The sequence below is a fragment of the Zootoca vivipara genome, chromosome 11 (assembly GCF_965207765.1).
Source record: "Zootoca vivipara chromosome 11, rZooViv2.hap1.1, whole genome shotgun sequence".
Lineage (NCBI taxonomy): Eukaryota > Metazoa > Chordata > Lepidosauria > Squamata > Lacertidae > Zootoca > Zootoca vivipara.
This window is the reverse complement of record NC_142594.1, coordinates 31,943,811-31,960,062: the sequence shown is the minus strand read 5'-3', so window position 1 is coordinate 31,960,062 and position 16,252 is coordinate 31,943,811. Positions and strand designations below refer to the sequence as shown.

Sequence of the window (16,252 nt, the reverse complement as noted above, 5' to 3'; positions counted from 1 at the left end):
AATTGTCGGCAAGCACACCATTGGATTTGACAACTTAAGGGACCCTAGCCCTTATGGAATGAGTCACCTGCTGTTGAGAAGGGGCTGGAAGTGAGATAGCAGGGACCTTTCCATATGTGACTTAAGGGGTTAATTCTGTTATTGGTCAAGGCAGACTCTGATTGACTGGAGGTTCTAGACAATTGGGAGTTAGCTGTCAGCGAGGATGGCAGTTGAGATTTGACAGCTGGAGGAGCTGGAGGGAAGAGTGCTTCTGAAGGCATTTTTTCTCCTGTGTAAGCCTGAATCCCGTTTCTCTGCCTTATTTCTCCTCATATTAAGTGCAGTACTGTTTTGTTCAGTTTACCTCCCTAAAGTTTATTATCACTTTCTTTTCTCTTTGGACTCCATCACCTTTATTCCAGCCATTCTGCTAACACCCCAAACCTAAGCCCTCCCTCTTTTCTTCTGATACTGTGTAGGTAGAGAAGAGGCAAAGACTCTTGCCATTCGATTGCTAGAGGACCTGATACAGTTCATTGCAATGATAAAGAGCTCAAACAGCCTGCAAGCCTTTATGAGTTTCCACAAAGTGTACCGTAATTAGCTAAATGCTGGCATAAGGTAGAAGGGTTTTTTTTTTCTCCACTCCGTTGGCTGTGCTTAATATAATTTGTGCTGGACAGTGCTAGAAAGGTAAATTGAAATTACACAAGGCAGACCTAACTATAGATCTCCAGATGTTGTTGGACTCCACTCCCATCAACCCCAGCCAGCATGCCCCATGATCAGGGGGACGGTAGTTGCAGCCCAGCAACACCTGAATGACCACAGCTTCCCTATTCCTGACTAAGGAGGATACTTTCAGACCGGCAGGCAGTCATATTTCAGCCACACTGGCCACCCATTCCCTTGGTCTTCAAGGCCGATGATCAAGGGAAAATGAGAGGTTGGCAGCAGTACTAGCTAAAGAGGGCTTGACTGGAAATGGTCTTCTGCTGTCAGGACCAAGAAAGTATAGCAAGCACCGTGACTTATAACCAGTGAAGAGTTAGGCACCCGGAATTGAAAAGTATATATTTTCATTCATTCATTCATATTTTCATAATGTCCCATTTCAATCCACAGATCCCATTAAATTCAGTGGAAGAAGTAGATTCATGTGTGCAACGCTCTGCACACGAGAATTATCTTACTCTCCTGAAATACACAGGATGCATTTGTTTTAAATGAAATGTTTTTACTGAATGCATCAAGGTATTTCATGCTCTCAGGCTGCAATCCTAGGCCAATTTACCAGAGAAGAAGTCCCATTCAAATCAGAGGGACTTACTTCCAACCAAGTAAACACACGGTACCTAGGATTGGTCTGTTGAAGTGCCAAGTTATTCCTGTCATTCCCTTTCTTTCCCTAACATTAGGACATCTTGTCCACACATCTGAGCACATCTTAACTCAGTGGACACAATCATTCCCTGCTGACTTGTCTGTTTCAGCCATCTTCTTCTGTTTTGAACAAAGCATGTTTTGGGTTTAAAAATATTGTCAAAATTTATGTGCTTTCCTCAGTGGCAGTGGTTCAAGGACCGAATGCCAAATGCACATTGAAAATAGCCTATGAAAGATCAGGTGATTTTAATGTTTACTTTTATATTTTGGGCACTTGCCTTTTTTGAAACAAAAATGAGCAGGTGAATCTACTGCCAGTGTTAAAATATTTCTCTTTAATTATATTAGTCTTGGCTTAAACTCTCCCATGAGCTCTCCCATGAGGAGTCTTGGAAATAAGGTTATCTGCCTCTTTCATAAGCCATTCACTTCACCTCTGCGGTTTTATAAAACATTTAATGATTTAAACAGAGGTTTGCAGTTGTGCAAGGAGGAAGCATTAACACTTATAGAATAAAATATCAGTTTTTCCCCCAAAAAGAAGATATACTCTGTATTCAGTTTGTCTAAAAACTTTTAGATGACCACAATAATTTCTTGGGAATTGAAACATGAAATGGAATCAAATTAACTGTTGTATTTCCAGTCTTACATTCAGCACTCATAATATTTATTCAAAGCCTAGAGAAACCTATGTAGGTAATAAGTGTTTCAGCTTTCTTTTATTATGGATTTTGAATAAATGCTATTCATTCATTCAGGAAATCAGTCAACAGTTAAACACCACCATAAATCATAAAACACCACAATACTTTATGAAAATGCAAGCATAAAACAGACTCGCCAGTGCAGAGCAAAACCTAGGCAAACTCAACACCCAAAAGGCCTGAACAAATAAGGATTTTACCTGTCACTAAAACACATCAAAGTTATGCCAGGCAGATTTGCTTTTCAAAGTTTGGGGAGCCAAAACAGGAAAGACCCTGTCAAAGGTCACTATCCATTTAATTTTTGAGTGACTAGCGACCAAAAAAATCAGTATCTGAGATTGGTTTTAATACAGTGTATTTCTGGAATAAGTTGAAGTATATGGCATTCTGGCATTTCCACTCTCTGTTCATTATTTGGGATGACATACATGCAGTAGGAGGAACATTCCTTGCATTAGTTTGAAAGAGAAGAAAGTAGTGTTACGGCCTCATGTCCAAAGTAAAGTGCATAGCTTCAACATACATATTCACATCTTCTGTATCTTGTACTGTTCCCCCCCCCCAAAAGAAAACTATACCCATTTTAAGGTCAGGTTGGATAAAATACTGTATCATTACTGAGATCCAAAGAACTGCTTGAAGCGTGGCATGGCCAGTTGATTTTGTTTGTTTGTTTACATTTTCTTTGAATAGCAGATACCCATGCCATAGCCATACCCTCGAGAGTTTCTTCAGTTTCGAGTGCTAGTATATTTGAAAGACAAATACCACTCTGGGTGTACAGTTCTTTGAATGCCAGTCACTGCATATAATGTTGGACATGAACATATTAATTACTCCCTGAAATAATGACCACCCAGGGCAATATTTTCAATAGAGGAGTGAATGATGTTACCACATGTAAGAAAGTGGAAGAATACCTTGAGCATATAGACAATTATTATTTATTAAAAATAAATGATTCACAGCTTCAAAACTGTAAAAAATAATAATTATGTGATGAAAAGGGTCAGCTATAATCTTCCTGAAGAGAACAGATTAAATGACGTCCCATGTGGCAGTTTAGCAGCCGTACATATGATGTCACTCCTAAAAGTACAAGTAAATGACGTCATACATACGACCACCAAGCCACCACGCATTAAAGGATTGTTATAAAAGGTGCATTACTATAGAGTAAAAAACCAGATTTCTTTGAATGCTGGCAACCGCTTTATACCTAAAAGATGGCAAGAGCATCTTTTAGATTGGAGCAACCGCCCCCCCCCCACGCGCGAATTAATATTAAGACTTGCTATATTGTATACTCTCAGAATAATTCATAACTAACAATCAACAGCAAAAGGTAATAGAATCGTACAATTGGAAGGGGCCATGAGGGTCATCTAGTCCAAACCCATACAATGCAGGAATCTATTGCCCAATGCGGGGCATGGTCTTTATGACTAATTCTTTGGATGATGAAAATATCAAATACAAATCCTGGGAAAAGAAACGTCCCCCCCTAAAAAAAATACTTCAGGCGATGGGCAACCATTCGAAAAGGCGCCTCCATCAATAATGCAAGCATAATATGGAATATCATTTTTTTGTGACCTTTAAAGCAGATGCCACATATCAGGTGAGTTTTCCTTCCAATCCTTTTAAAATAACAGAGCAAAGCAGAAGAAAAAACTCTTAATGTCAAACAGAAGGCAAATCTCAAATACAAATTGCAGCTTGGTACATTTTGTGCATCTTGTAACTACTCCCTCTTCCACCCCATAATATTCAGCAGGAATGAATAGTCAATGAATCCTGAATGTCAAGTCAAGAGTTTCTGTTTCTGCTAGTATACGATACAACACAGGAGTGGGGATTTTCACTCCACCATGCCTGGGATTCAGGCAGTGAGAGCAGAACATTTGCAAATACAGTGGTACCTCGACTTACAAATGCCTCGACTTCCGAAGGTTTCGACTTCCGAAGTCCGCTAAACTGGAAGTATTTTTGCTGTGCCTGCAAAATCGTGCTTTGCGCATGCGCAAAATGGACGCTTCGACTTATGAAGAATTCAACTTCCAAAGAGCGCCGCGGAATGGATCGCCTTCATAAGTCGAGGTACCACTGTACAGTATATAGAAAATGCCACAAGGAGCCCAGTCCCCGCCAAAAAAAAGGGGGAGTCCAGCTCTGACCAGGAGCAGAGGAAGGAGGGGGTGGTGCACCCTGGGTGTCACCACTGGGGGGTGACAAAATGCCGGGTGGCACTCACCACAGGGCCTGCAGCGCACCTGAGCCACACATCTCTCCTGGAAGTGATGTGGTGGCTTGGGCACCCGCAGGCTCTGTGCTGCCCTAAACGGTCCACCCGCTGCCTCCCCCTCAGCTGTAAGGCGGCTGAGTGGGAGGAGGCAGGCAGACTCCTCGGAGGCCTGACGAGTGTCCTGCCCCAGCTCCCCCTGCCCTGCAGGCGGCTGGCCCCACCCTTGGGCGCAGGGCATGCGTGCCGCCCCAGGTGCCCGATCAGCTTGCTCCGCCACTGGCTCTGACAAATGGATTACATGCTAACCTTCTGTTCTTCTATGTGTCTCCACACAGTTTAGTAAATAAAAACAAGTATTTTCCCCACTCAAAAGAAACTTATCTCAGCAGAAAGGTACTGAACATGTGTGAATATATTAAGAGTATAGCAGTCCTATTAGAGAACCCTACAGCTATGATGGTCACTGTCAATTTTTAAAAGAAGGATAAAGATTTTAAACTACTCAATAGACATATTAAAACAAAACACTATTAAAATTCCTGCACCACAGGGCAATCTTCCTCACATTTACTAGGGAGTAAGCCTCACTGAGCTCAATGGAGCCTGTTACCGTTCGGCAGAGATTGGGGCTGGTGCACAACCTTCGTAACAATACTGTCTTCCTTTTTTAAAAAAATCAAGATTACTTAGTTTTAACACTATGCAGCTGATATATATATATATATATATATATATATATATATATATATATATATATATAGTTTAGTTAATTTTACTGCAGTGAAAACAGATCCCATGCAGGTCCAACAAGCGCTACCTGACAAATGTGAATTATATTTTGCAAGTAATTCTAACCAATTATTGCTAGCTATTTAAAATTGCACTGCACTTTATCTGGTTCTCTACTACCAGTCTGAAGCATAATTATATTACTTTGCAATTTGTCCATGGAAAAAGCAAGCTAAGAATGAATGAGGCTGTTGCACTACTGAATAACTACTTTTAATCAGGTCTGCTAAAACCAACCAACCAACCACCTTTTCAGACTCATTTTATGTCCCAATGTCACTTCAGTCCTGTCACTCATATATATGATTAAGCAACTGAGTCTAAATTTCAGCTAGGGGTTCTTTTCCTGCCCTATCTGAAAATATCAGGGATTGAACCCAAGACTTTCCACAAGCAACGTATGCTCTTGCCTTTCCTTAAGGAAGAGGGGTTCGTGAATTTAAGGTTGTAATCCTAACCTCACTCACTTGGGGGTAAGCCCCACTGAATTTCAACAACACTTAACCTCTGAGTAGACATGGTTAGGCTTACACAATCACTCAGCTGTCACTCATGCCACCATTGCTGTATTCAAACACAGATACAGAGGTGCTAACTCATGGGGGCTGAGCCCTTTTGGGGCGCCCATGTCCCCAAAATAAGGGGGTGGAGGAGGCTGAGTGCAGAGCCAAGCACGGTGCGGCTTCAGTGGCCTCCTCCTCCTCCTCCTCCTCCTCCTCCTCCCACGGAGGAGAAGGAGCAGGTAAGCAGCCCTTTGCTGGTGGCAGGAGGACGAGACTCTGCTGGCCACTGAGTGCTGCTGCCACATCAGCTCTGACACCGACTCCTCCAACTTCCTGACAACATGTGCATGTCGTCGAGACATCGGGACTTGGGGACCTGACACTGCCTCCTGCATTTTCTCTTTCGGAAGCTGGTGCCTCTGCATTGATAACTGGCTGAACCTGGGACCTTTTGCTTTCAAGGCAGAAGCTCTGCACTGAGCCATGGTGGTTATTCCCCAAGTGAACCACACCATTGCCTTACAAGTATTTCCCAAGAAAGGTAAAAACAACAATAACCCAGAAGACCCCTGATCACTTCTGTTCATAGTCATTTGAACTGGTTAGCCCGGTTTTAAAACAAAGTGAACTAGCACAATGCAAACAGTATCAATCCATTGCACAGCAATATACATGCAATTCTAAAAGCCTTCTGTTAGTTTTTATTATGCAAATAGAAGTAATTTTGTTACGCGGTTTGCTTTTACTTACATTTAGTAGAATAATCAGTAAGAAGCAACCCTTGCTTTTATTATCCATTGCAGATCCTTTCTGGAGCAACGTATCTCCCCAGGCCCTACTGGGAATTGGAAAAAACAACAACCGCTACCATTAGATTTTATTTATCAAGACAACACCCTCATTAAACACAGTGTGCATATTCAGGTGTTACCAGGGGTGGCTAACCCTTTTCATCCCAACTGCCACGTTGAGGATTGGCCAGCATGCAACACACTCACCAAAGATACACCACACATGCATATACAGTGGTACCTCGCAAGACGAATGCCCTGCAAGACGAATTTTTCGCAAGATGAATTCGTTTTGCGAAAAATTCATCTTGCGAATCGCGGTTTCCCATAGGAATGCATTGAAATTTAATTAATGCGTTCTTATGGGCTAAAAAGAAATTTCAATGCATTCCTATGGGAAACCGCGATTCGCAAGACGAATTTTTCACAAAACGAATTGACTCGTGGAACGAATTAAATTCGTCTTGTGAGGCACCACTGTACAAACAAGGAGACCGTAGCTGTCCTTCCAGCCCAGCACTGCTATAGGGAGAGAAGTCTCAGCTTACGGTGCAAAGTTGCCTCTTTTACCTCCAGTGCATCACAGCTAGGAGGTATTAGTGCTGAGAAAGCAGGAAACCTACAGATACACCAGAGAAAGAAGAGGTATTTTCGCAAGCCAAGGGCATGAGAAGGATGCATCCCGTTTGGGGTGTTCCATTGCAAGTGGCATGCCCATGAGTCATGGCTTTTCTACCCCTGCACTAAACTATGAGTGTGATGAAAATGTGCTGCAGAAAGCTTCAGACCTGCATTCTCCCTCCTGTTGTCTTCCTTCAGCACAGCTGTGAGGGGAGAACAGAAGCCTTTGCTTCTGCCTGATATTGCATGCTAAACAGTGGTTAAACTGAACTCTAAAGTGTGCTAATAATGGCTTGTTTAAACATGCCGACTTCATAACCTATGGTCTGAAGTTGATTATTTTTTTAAAAAAAAACCTTAGTGATTAACCACAGTTTGTTGTTGCTTTCAGATGATGCAACAACCCACCATTAATCTAAACTGGAAGCAGTAGATTCTAAACTCCTCCTCCCAGCAGCGCCAGAGGAGGAGAAGTGCACAAACCCAGGGGTCTCTGTGGGTTGGTATTGTCACACTAAACTATGGTTTAGCATAATGTCCACACGTAGCCTGAATGTGTGTGCATGTTTTAAAAAATGGCAATATAGGTGCTAAGAAAGCTGTCCAAATATGGCACCTTAAAAGTTTTCCCATTATTTTTTCTTCATAATATGTAATTTGCTAAATATGTCAGTGAAGCACAGAGTGTAAAATCCCATTTAAGCTAGCGTTGAGCTGAATTATCATGGCTTTCTATTTTCAGCATGAGATTTGCATGTTCAATGAGGGAGAGCCTTTACTCAAGCAACTAGGCAAATTGCACACTAATAAAAAATAATCTCTCTTATCCTAGTTCGAAACATCATAGCGCAGGCACAGCAATGAAAATGCTACGAAAGGGGATCTTTAAAACTGAACTATTGGCCCACAGGGCTGATTCCAAAACAGGGAAAGCCACAGTACCCAGGGAACGTATCTGACTCCACCCTACCAAAGTTTATATACTTTCTGTGAATCCTCCTCTATCACCCATGCGACCAGAAACAGTCCCAATCCCAACCGCTTTCTGCAGACTTATGGCTATAGGAGAGGGAGGGCTTAGAAAGGGTATAAAAAAGGTCTGTACAACTTTTGCTCAAGGATTTTCCCAAGTTTAATCGGAGAAGCTCAAAGACTGCATAGCTCCCAGAGACATGAATATTCTGTGGGTTGCACCCTGTGGGCTAACTTGGGTACCATACAGTTTCCAGTAGCCACGAAACCCATTATTAGTGGAGGTATTATGCAGATCTTTCTGCTGCCCTAATATACAATTCTGAGTTTGCATTGTACATTGCTTTAAGTGTGGCTTCTCATTTATTGTACCACCAAACACCTGACTTTAAAGCGAGAGGAAAATATGCAAGTTACAAAGTTATCCTAAATGCGTAACTTGCAACTACATTTGGTTTTTTTTTTTTTTGGTAATAATATTTATTTATTTTCTTCACCAAACATATACAATTTTACACTTTCCATACAATAACTCACGCAATTACAAAAAGCAGATAAACATCAACAGGAAAAAAAACAACAACAGCCAGAAACAAAGGAAAACAGAAAAAAGAAAAAAAAATGTAGCTTTGGACTTCCTGTTATCTCCATCAGCATACCTTTTTTTTCTTTTATTGTCGAGTGTATACACAATCAATGCTATCTCTATTTTTATCTGTCATTTCACACTCATATTGCTTTAAACATCCCAATTTCTGCAAATTCAAACTATGTCCTTTCCAATTTACTCGAACGCTGTCATAGAAATTTTATTCTCACTATATTTTTTGATGTATTTCTTGTACCTATCCTATTTTTTAACGAATTCTTCTTTAACCTTTCCTCTCAAACTGTTTGTTAACTGTGCCATTTCGGCAAATTCCTGAAGTTTATTCTGCCACTCTGTAATTTTGGGGGCTTCTTTCTCTTTCCATTTTTTGGCAATAACCATGCGAGCCGCTGCTAAGGAATATAGAAGGACTTCTCTTAATTGTATTGGAATATCTTTCTGAAAAGTGATACTTAATAAGAAAATCTCTGGTCTTTTTGGAATATTCCTTCCCAAGATTTTTTGGATTTCATCATGAACTTTGTCCCAGAATTTCTTAATATTATCACAAGTCCACCACATATGAAATAGGTTTCCATCATTTCCCCTACACCTCCAGCAGACATTTGCGATGTTCTTATACATTTTGGATAATCTGGAAGGTGTGAGGTACCATCTGTGGTTCATCTTAAACATGTTTTCTCTTATGTTCTGACTCGATGTAAATTTCATATTAATTTTCCACAAATTTTCCCACTCCAAACATGTAATCGGATAGCCAAAGTCCTGTGCATTTGGTTTTTTTAATAAAAAAAATAAGTATAATGTAATACCAAGTGTGCAAGAGGCAGGGTTACTATTCATCATGGCATGCAGAGAGGGGACATTTAACCCTTCACATCCCAACTGCAAGCATCATAAAATCCATCCCACCACAAGCCTAGGGAGCTGCGGGACCACTGGGCTGATTTTTGTCACAACGGTGACTAGATTGGGAAAGGTAAAGCTTCCCTTCTCCATGTTCTGTGGTCCAAATGAAAATCATCCCCATTTCTAGGATTAAATACACCCCCTTGCAGTTCCTAATGTATGCATTAATGTTGTTAAGATGAGATTGTTTGTGTAGTTTGTCAGTGATGACAGCATAGTCCAGGCATCCCCAAACTTCGGCCCTCCAGATGTTTTGGACTACAATTCCCATCATCCCTGACCACTGGTCCTGTTAGCTAGGGATCATGGGAGTTGTAGGCCAAAACATATGGAGGGCCGCAGTTTGGGGATGCCTGCCATAGTCCCATCCATTTCTTCGGCTGGATGTAGATTACTCCTTAGTAACTGTAGTTAGGATTGCAACCTGAATAATCTTGAAACCAAATACGTTTTTATTGGCTCACAAGTTAAGGCAGGCTGCTTCCTACCCCTACCCCTGCTTTGTTCTTAAAAATAAATAAATCTGTGCTGCATGCTCTTTAAGATCACTGGTGCAATAAAATAATCTAGTAATGCGCGTTTTTATGTCTTTAAAGCAGTATGTTCCACATACTTAATTTTTATAACAGTTAATGTTCAGTTACTAAGCCTTTAAGGACACTATTAAATTAAATCACAATAATATTTCATAACACTTTTTATAACCTGTTCTGGGGGAATGATCCAGCCAAAGTGAAGCACATCTAAGCCTCCATGATTTGTGAGACAGCTTAAAGCACCTGCATAACACATCCAGAGAAATCAATGGGGATTTTTATTTTATTTTAAAAGTGCTTAACTTTGAACAGATGTGTCCCTAGCTACTACTTGTCAAATACTTATATATATATATATTTGCAGCAGTGAGGCAGGTATATTCAGTCAGGTGTATTCAGCGATGTGCACACAGAGTTCCTGTATGTTTTGGATCTCTCGTTTACTTCAGAAGAAGATGCAGAGCAGGCAATAGGCAAACTCCAGATGTTTGGGACTACAATTCTCATCATCCCTAGCTAACAGGACCAGTGGTCAGGAATGGTGGGAATTGTAGCCCCAAACACCTGGAGGGCCGGAGTTTGCCAATGCCTGATGTAGAGCAGGGTTGGGGAACCTGTTACTCTCCAGATGTTGTTGGACTTCAGTTCCCATCAGCCCTAGCCAGCATGGTCCATGAACAGGGATGATGGGAGTTGGAGTCTACCAACATCTGGAAGGCTGCAGATTCCCCATCCAGAGATAGCTGATGACATGGAATGCTGAGAAATAAATATCACCCACCCCAACCCTTGAGCAGGAATTGAGGTCTATGGGACCTGGTGCTTGTTAGTGGCAGACATGATGAAGCAGTAGCAGAAGCATGAAAGCTCATGGGTCATGAGACACATGGCTGCTGACTGGCCAGGAGCACTTAGCACATCAGATCACCATCGCTATTCCTCCAGCCACCACTTTCTCCATGGAAGTGAACATAGTACTGGTAGGGGCGGGAGTGAAACATTTGTATTCACATCGGGCTATCCAAACAGGGATTGATACTAGCATCACAGTCCTAAAAATCACTCTTCACCAAACTGGCCTTTAGCTGCTTCAGACGACAACAATAATCAGCCTTAGGCACCAGGTCATGGTGGGAGTTGTAGCTCAAAACTTCTGGAAGGTATTATATTGGCAAAGATTCTGGCAATTTACAAATCCTAAAAGAATGCTGGAAGAAGTGACATGGGGGTGCCATAGGTGACTGAAAGGGGTAAAATTTGGGATAAATCTACAATGAAAATTATCTCAGGATAGTCAAAAGAAAGCATGCTCAAAATAGTGTTTCAGTGTCATTACCCCTGTAAGATTAGCTCCTATATTAAAATTTTTGCTACAGATTTGGGGTAAGGGCACCCATAACTGAGTTAATGAATGTTAGAAACTGATAAATGGTATAATTTATATAAAAAAAATTGGGAAACTGAAGGGAAAAATACATGCTGCAGCAGTTCTCTTGAACTGTGCCAAACATGGAAATTTCTGGGTTTAGCCTGTGCAAACTAGCCTGACAAGGCTGGTTGAATGCAAGCCATGAAACAATGGCTAGTTATCGACTTATGAAAGAAAAAGGATTCTTGGGTCTGTGCAAAACAGAGTTGCCGTGGTTACTGTGGGTGGAGAAAGGTTTAGGATTAAAAACGGGGGGGCGGTGGGAGAGGCTGTGCCCACAGGAACGAAAATGTCCTTTTACAGAGGCTTTGAGCAAGGTGTTCTGGGAACAAAGAGGAGGAAATAGGCAGAGTTGATGCGGGGCAGAGGCCATGCAGGGCAGAACTACCTTGGCGGGCTGGGACAGAGGTAGGGGAATGCTGTGCTGCTGTAGGGAACAAACCCCTCTCGAGAAGTAATGCTGTGAACTCTCTTCTTCTCCCTAGACCCAGGTGTATATAGGTGTAAAACAAACCATATACCTTTAAAAACTACAGTCTCTGCTATGCCTGAATTCCCAACAAAAACACAACCCTGACTATTCACCCCCTAGAATTCTGCTACAGCTTGGCCGAGATTGGGGGTCGCCAGAGTTCTGGTGGTTTCACAGAAGTTGACCACTTAAGTGGGGCTATTTAGGGGACAAAAAAAAGGATGGACATGATGTCAAGAAGCTTGTTTCAAAGGTCAATACAAAATAAAGATGACAATCTCAAATCTAGTAATAGCATCCTTCCAGTATAATTTTAAATATAATTGCATTCCTTTAGAGCACTTCCCGACATGTAATTTACAACAAATTAGCAAAAGGCAATCTATGCTTGGAATGTTCTATATAAATGTTTGTTTGTTTTTGTTTTTAAATTAAATGGTGAATTTTATCCTCAGTGCGGCATATATTTTTCTGCGTGTACAATTCAAAAATTAATAGAGTGAGCCATGTCTGGAGTTGTAAAAAATGTTTAATGGGCTGTTTAGCAAAGTGATGATTTTGTCCTAATTGAAACTGGGAATTGTTTCTGTCATGTTAGATCAAAAGCTCTGAGAATAAGCAGGTCTTAATTCCTAGTGGCTGGGCCTGCATGGGCGGAAATAACTAGATCTGTGATGTGTTGCTCCAATTAAATTTCTTGCTTTCATCTCTGCTAAATGATAGGAATATAAGGTTGAGTGTTTTGCCAGATATCAAAAGATTTCCTTAACTCAGCTAAATTTCCCAGGAGCAGAATGGGAAAGCTAATTTAAAATTATATAGAGAAGTGGCACTATTAAAGCCATGTTGTTTTCTGGCTTAGTCTTTCCCCCCCATCTATACGAGTTGGGGAAGGACATAGATTGACTTTTATGTTCATTTAAAAATGACTGATTAAGTGAGTAAAGTCTGCTTATGTACCCTACACAATCAGAGTTCTACCACCTGCCTGAGAGCTACCCGTTACCTATATGGCTCCTATCTTCCAGATTCCTGCTATCTGCCTGTTAGCCCTAAGGCAGGCATGCCCAAACTTCGGCCCTCCGGATGTTTTGGACTACGATTCCCATCTCCCTTGACCACTGGTCCTGTTAGCTAGGGATCATGGGAGTTGTAGGCCAAAACATCTGGAGGGCCGTAGTTTGGGGATGCCTGCCCTAAGGTATATCTTCCTGCCTCTTGGGTCTGAGTGCCTGACCACAAACCACTGTTCTGCTCTCCATTTTGATACAGCATTGTTGGAAAAGTGAATGGTTTTCTTTAGCATGCATTTCAAAGCTACCAATCACATAAGAACCAAAGCAAAACAAAACAACCAGAATGGATGATATTAGTCTGCCTTTATATATTTTGTAAGATGTATGGTGCTAATTTCCGAGTCCACAGATTATAAAGGCCCGGGGAAAACCTTAAAGGTGAGCAATATGTTTATTTTCCAAAAGGCCAACATAAATGGTCTCAGTAGTCCACATAGCTGCTGAGGGTATGGTTCATTGCATTAGGCATACAACATAACAACAAAATGAAATACAGTCATACCTTGGTTTCCGAACAGCTTAGTTCTCAAATGTTTTGGCTCCTGAACGCCGCAAACCCATAAGTGACTGTTCCAGTTTGCGAACAATTTTTGGAAGCCGAATGTCTGACGGGGCTTCCGATTGGCTGCAGGAGCGTCCTGCACCCAATCAGAAACCGCGCTTTGGTTTCCAAACGTTTTGGAAGTCAAATGGACTTCCAGAACGGATTCCATTCGACTTCCAAGGTACGACTGTAAAAGACAAAACATAACCCATCATGAGACAATGAAAAACAGCTAAAAATCATTTTTAAAACCCACAGACAAAATGTAACCCCTTTAACAATCCTAGGTTGTTGGTTTTTAAAAGGAAAGATTTAACCTGGCACTAAAGGAATTGTAAAGTTGATGACCACCATCAAGTCTCTCTCTAGGGAGTGTGTTGCAATGTACAGAAAAAGGCCCTCACCTTCATGCATCAATCATGTCACCATGTGATTAACAGGTGGGTGGCCATGCTCACCTGTCAAATTTGGCCCACAAGGCTGATCCTAATCTGGTTTGGGCCTGAGGAGCCATGTCTGCAATACCAGCACACTCACTACTGGCAATACCAGCACTCTGGCTACTGAAGCAACAGCAGCAAGCAAGCACACAAGAAGTGCACTTCACGAGGAATTTACCTTCCTCAGAAATCCAGCTGGCTAAAGATGCTGAACTACTGGGCATCCATAGGGTGCTGTGCAATAGCTGATCAGCTGCAGAAACTTTTGAGATCTAGTTAAGCTTCTCCAGTAGTGTAAGAAGCTCTGGCTGAGTCCATGAATGGCTTGCCTGCCATTTTGGAAACGTGCAATACTCAGGTTGCCAAAATATCCCTGGGCATATGTATGGGAAACACTGCGGAAGACATTGTGACGAGGAGATAGGGTGGGATGGCATGTCTTAAGAGTTCTCCCCATAGCCGCGCCCCAAACTTAGCTTCTGCGTGGATGTTTCTTTAAGGGAAGAGAGCTTGTTGGGGACATTGGGTATGTATGTTTTGTTTTCTGTAATAAAGGTTCTTTGGTTCACCTTCCACCTCCTCATTCCTTTTGTCCTGATATCTGATAAAAGAACCGCTGCATTTGGCAGAACAGCATATGGAGCAAGTGTGCCAACAAGCCAAAGTGAAATTGGCCTTCCTCAGAAGTAGCAGAGTGGAGGGGAAAGCAGATCAAGGTCACAAAGCAGCAGTACATGCACTGTGCAGATGTCTTCCACATATGGCAACACAGAGGAGGTAATTAACCATATCCAGCCAGGAGGACCAAGACACAGCAGTGGATCAACATTACCAGAACGCCCCACCACCACCATCCCACCACTGCCTTACCAAAGGGAAAGACTAGGTGGAGGAGCATATTTGATCTTCCTAACAATTAAGTGTGCTTCATGGAGAAACAAGGCTGCTTTTGACAATAAAAAGAAACAAACAAAAACAGAGCGAGGAGGGAAGGGGTTGACTGTCATTCACTATGCCAAGAGCTTTTTCTCACATGCTGGGGAAATGTACCAAAGGATAATTTATCAGTCCCTTTGGCTTTTTGCTGCTCCTGCCTGCAGATCTAATTCACATTCTCTCACTTACCTTGGCTTCATCCTATCATGCAGCAGCCATTCACACATGATAAATATAGAAGCGGCTAATCTAAGATCTGCTTTGCCCAGCCCATACATTAAGTCCTATCATGCTGTTTGCCCTTTTATAAATGTTTAAATGTCGTAATAGTAGTAATCAAGGTTGCCACCTCTCCTAGGGATTTTTTAAGAGACAACCATTTGTATTTACATATGGTAATTTGTATGCAGCAATTTGCCACCGGCAGTCTGATGTTCAGCAAAGGCAGAAATCAGGCTAATCAACACCACCCACATCCGTCAAGCAATACCTAACTTTGCCTGAGGCAGTTTTCTCACTTTGCTAATGGTAGGGCAGGTTCCAAAGGATGGCAACCAAGGTATGCCAAGGCAGGCAGGCAAACAGGAGGAATAGGTACAGGGAAAATATGCTTTCAACTTGCTGCTCAACAGAAAAGTCAGCAAGGTGAAATGCCTTGACATACAGAGCTCCATCTCTGAAGTTGCACATTGCCTTTCCTTCAAATTCCTCCTATAAGCCTACCATTCCCAGACAGCTTTTGCCTTAGCCTCATCTGGGAATGAGGACTGAGAGGATCTTGTTATTTTTCTGTTGTGCTTAAGTGTCAAACAGTCAAAAAAAAACCACTGCAAAGGAGCACACTGTTAAGCTATACTAACTGTAAAATTTAAAGGGCAATTAACGATAACTATAAACGGCTGCTGTTGCTATTATTTACTTAGCTATACAGGGATTCTAGCATTTTGCTAATCTCTTTTCCACATCCTCAAAACATTTAAGTTTTGCATTGGCTCTCCAATGACAGAGCGTGGAGTGGCTTCTGGAATCAGGATTATGCAGAGCCCCCTTCCATACAGTATCTGTCTGCACAGAAGGGGAATTTCAAATTAATTTGGCATTTGAAACAAAGAAAGTCCTCAAGTAATAAATCATTAGGATATATTTATATAATGCTTTTAGCACAATATATAGGTTGACATTGCATTTATTATCCCCTCTGCTTTGGAACATATCACATTTGGCAAGGCTCTATCTTCAAATTTTATTTTTAAAGACAGCAGCTGAAGGAGAGCCACACTTGGGTGCATTTAAGGTTCTTC

At 41.6% G+C, this 16,252-nt stretch overlaps 1 protein-coding gene across 2 annotated transcripts in view; it reads right to left on the bottom strand.

Moving 5' to 3' along the window:
* CALCR (calcitonin receptor) overlaps nucleotides 1-16,252 on the bottom strand; it is a 148,996-nt gene that overhangs the window by 68,799 nt on the left and 63,945 nt on the right. For both annotated transcript variants that reach the window (XM_035129172.3, XM_088654192.1), the window contains exon 2: nucleotides 6,366-6,453. In XM_035129172.3, coding sequence (XP_034985063.1) covers nucleotides 6,366-6,413 — 48 coding nt within the window. In that variant the 5' untranslated portion in view covers nucleotides 6,414-6,453. The remainder of the gene's footprint in view (nucleotides 1-6,365; nucleotides 6,454-16,252) is intronic.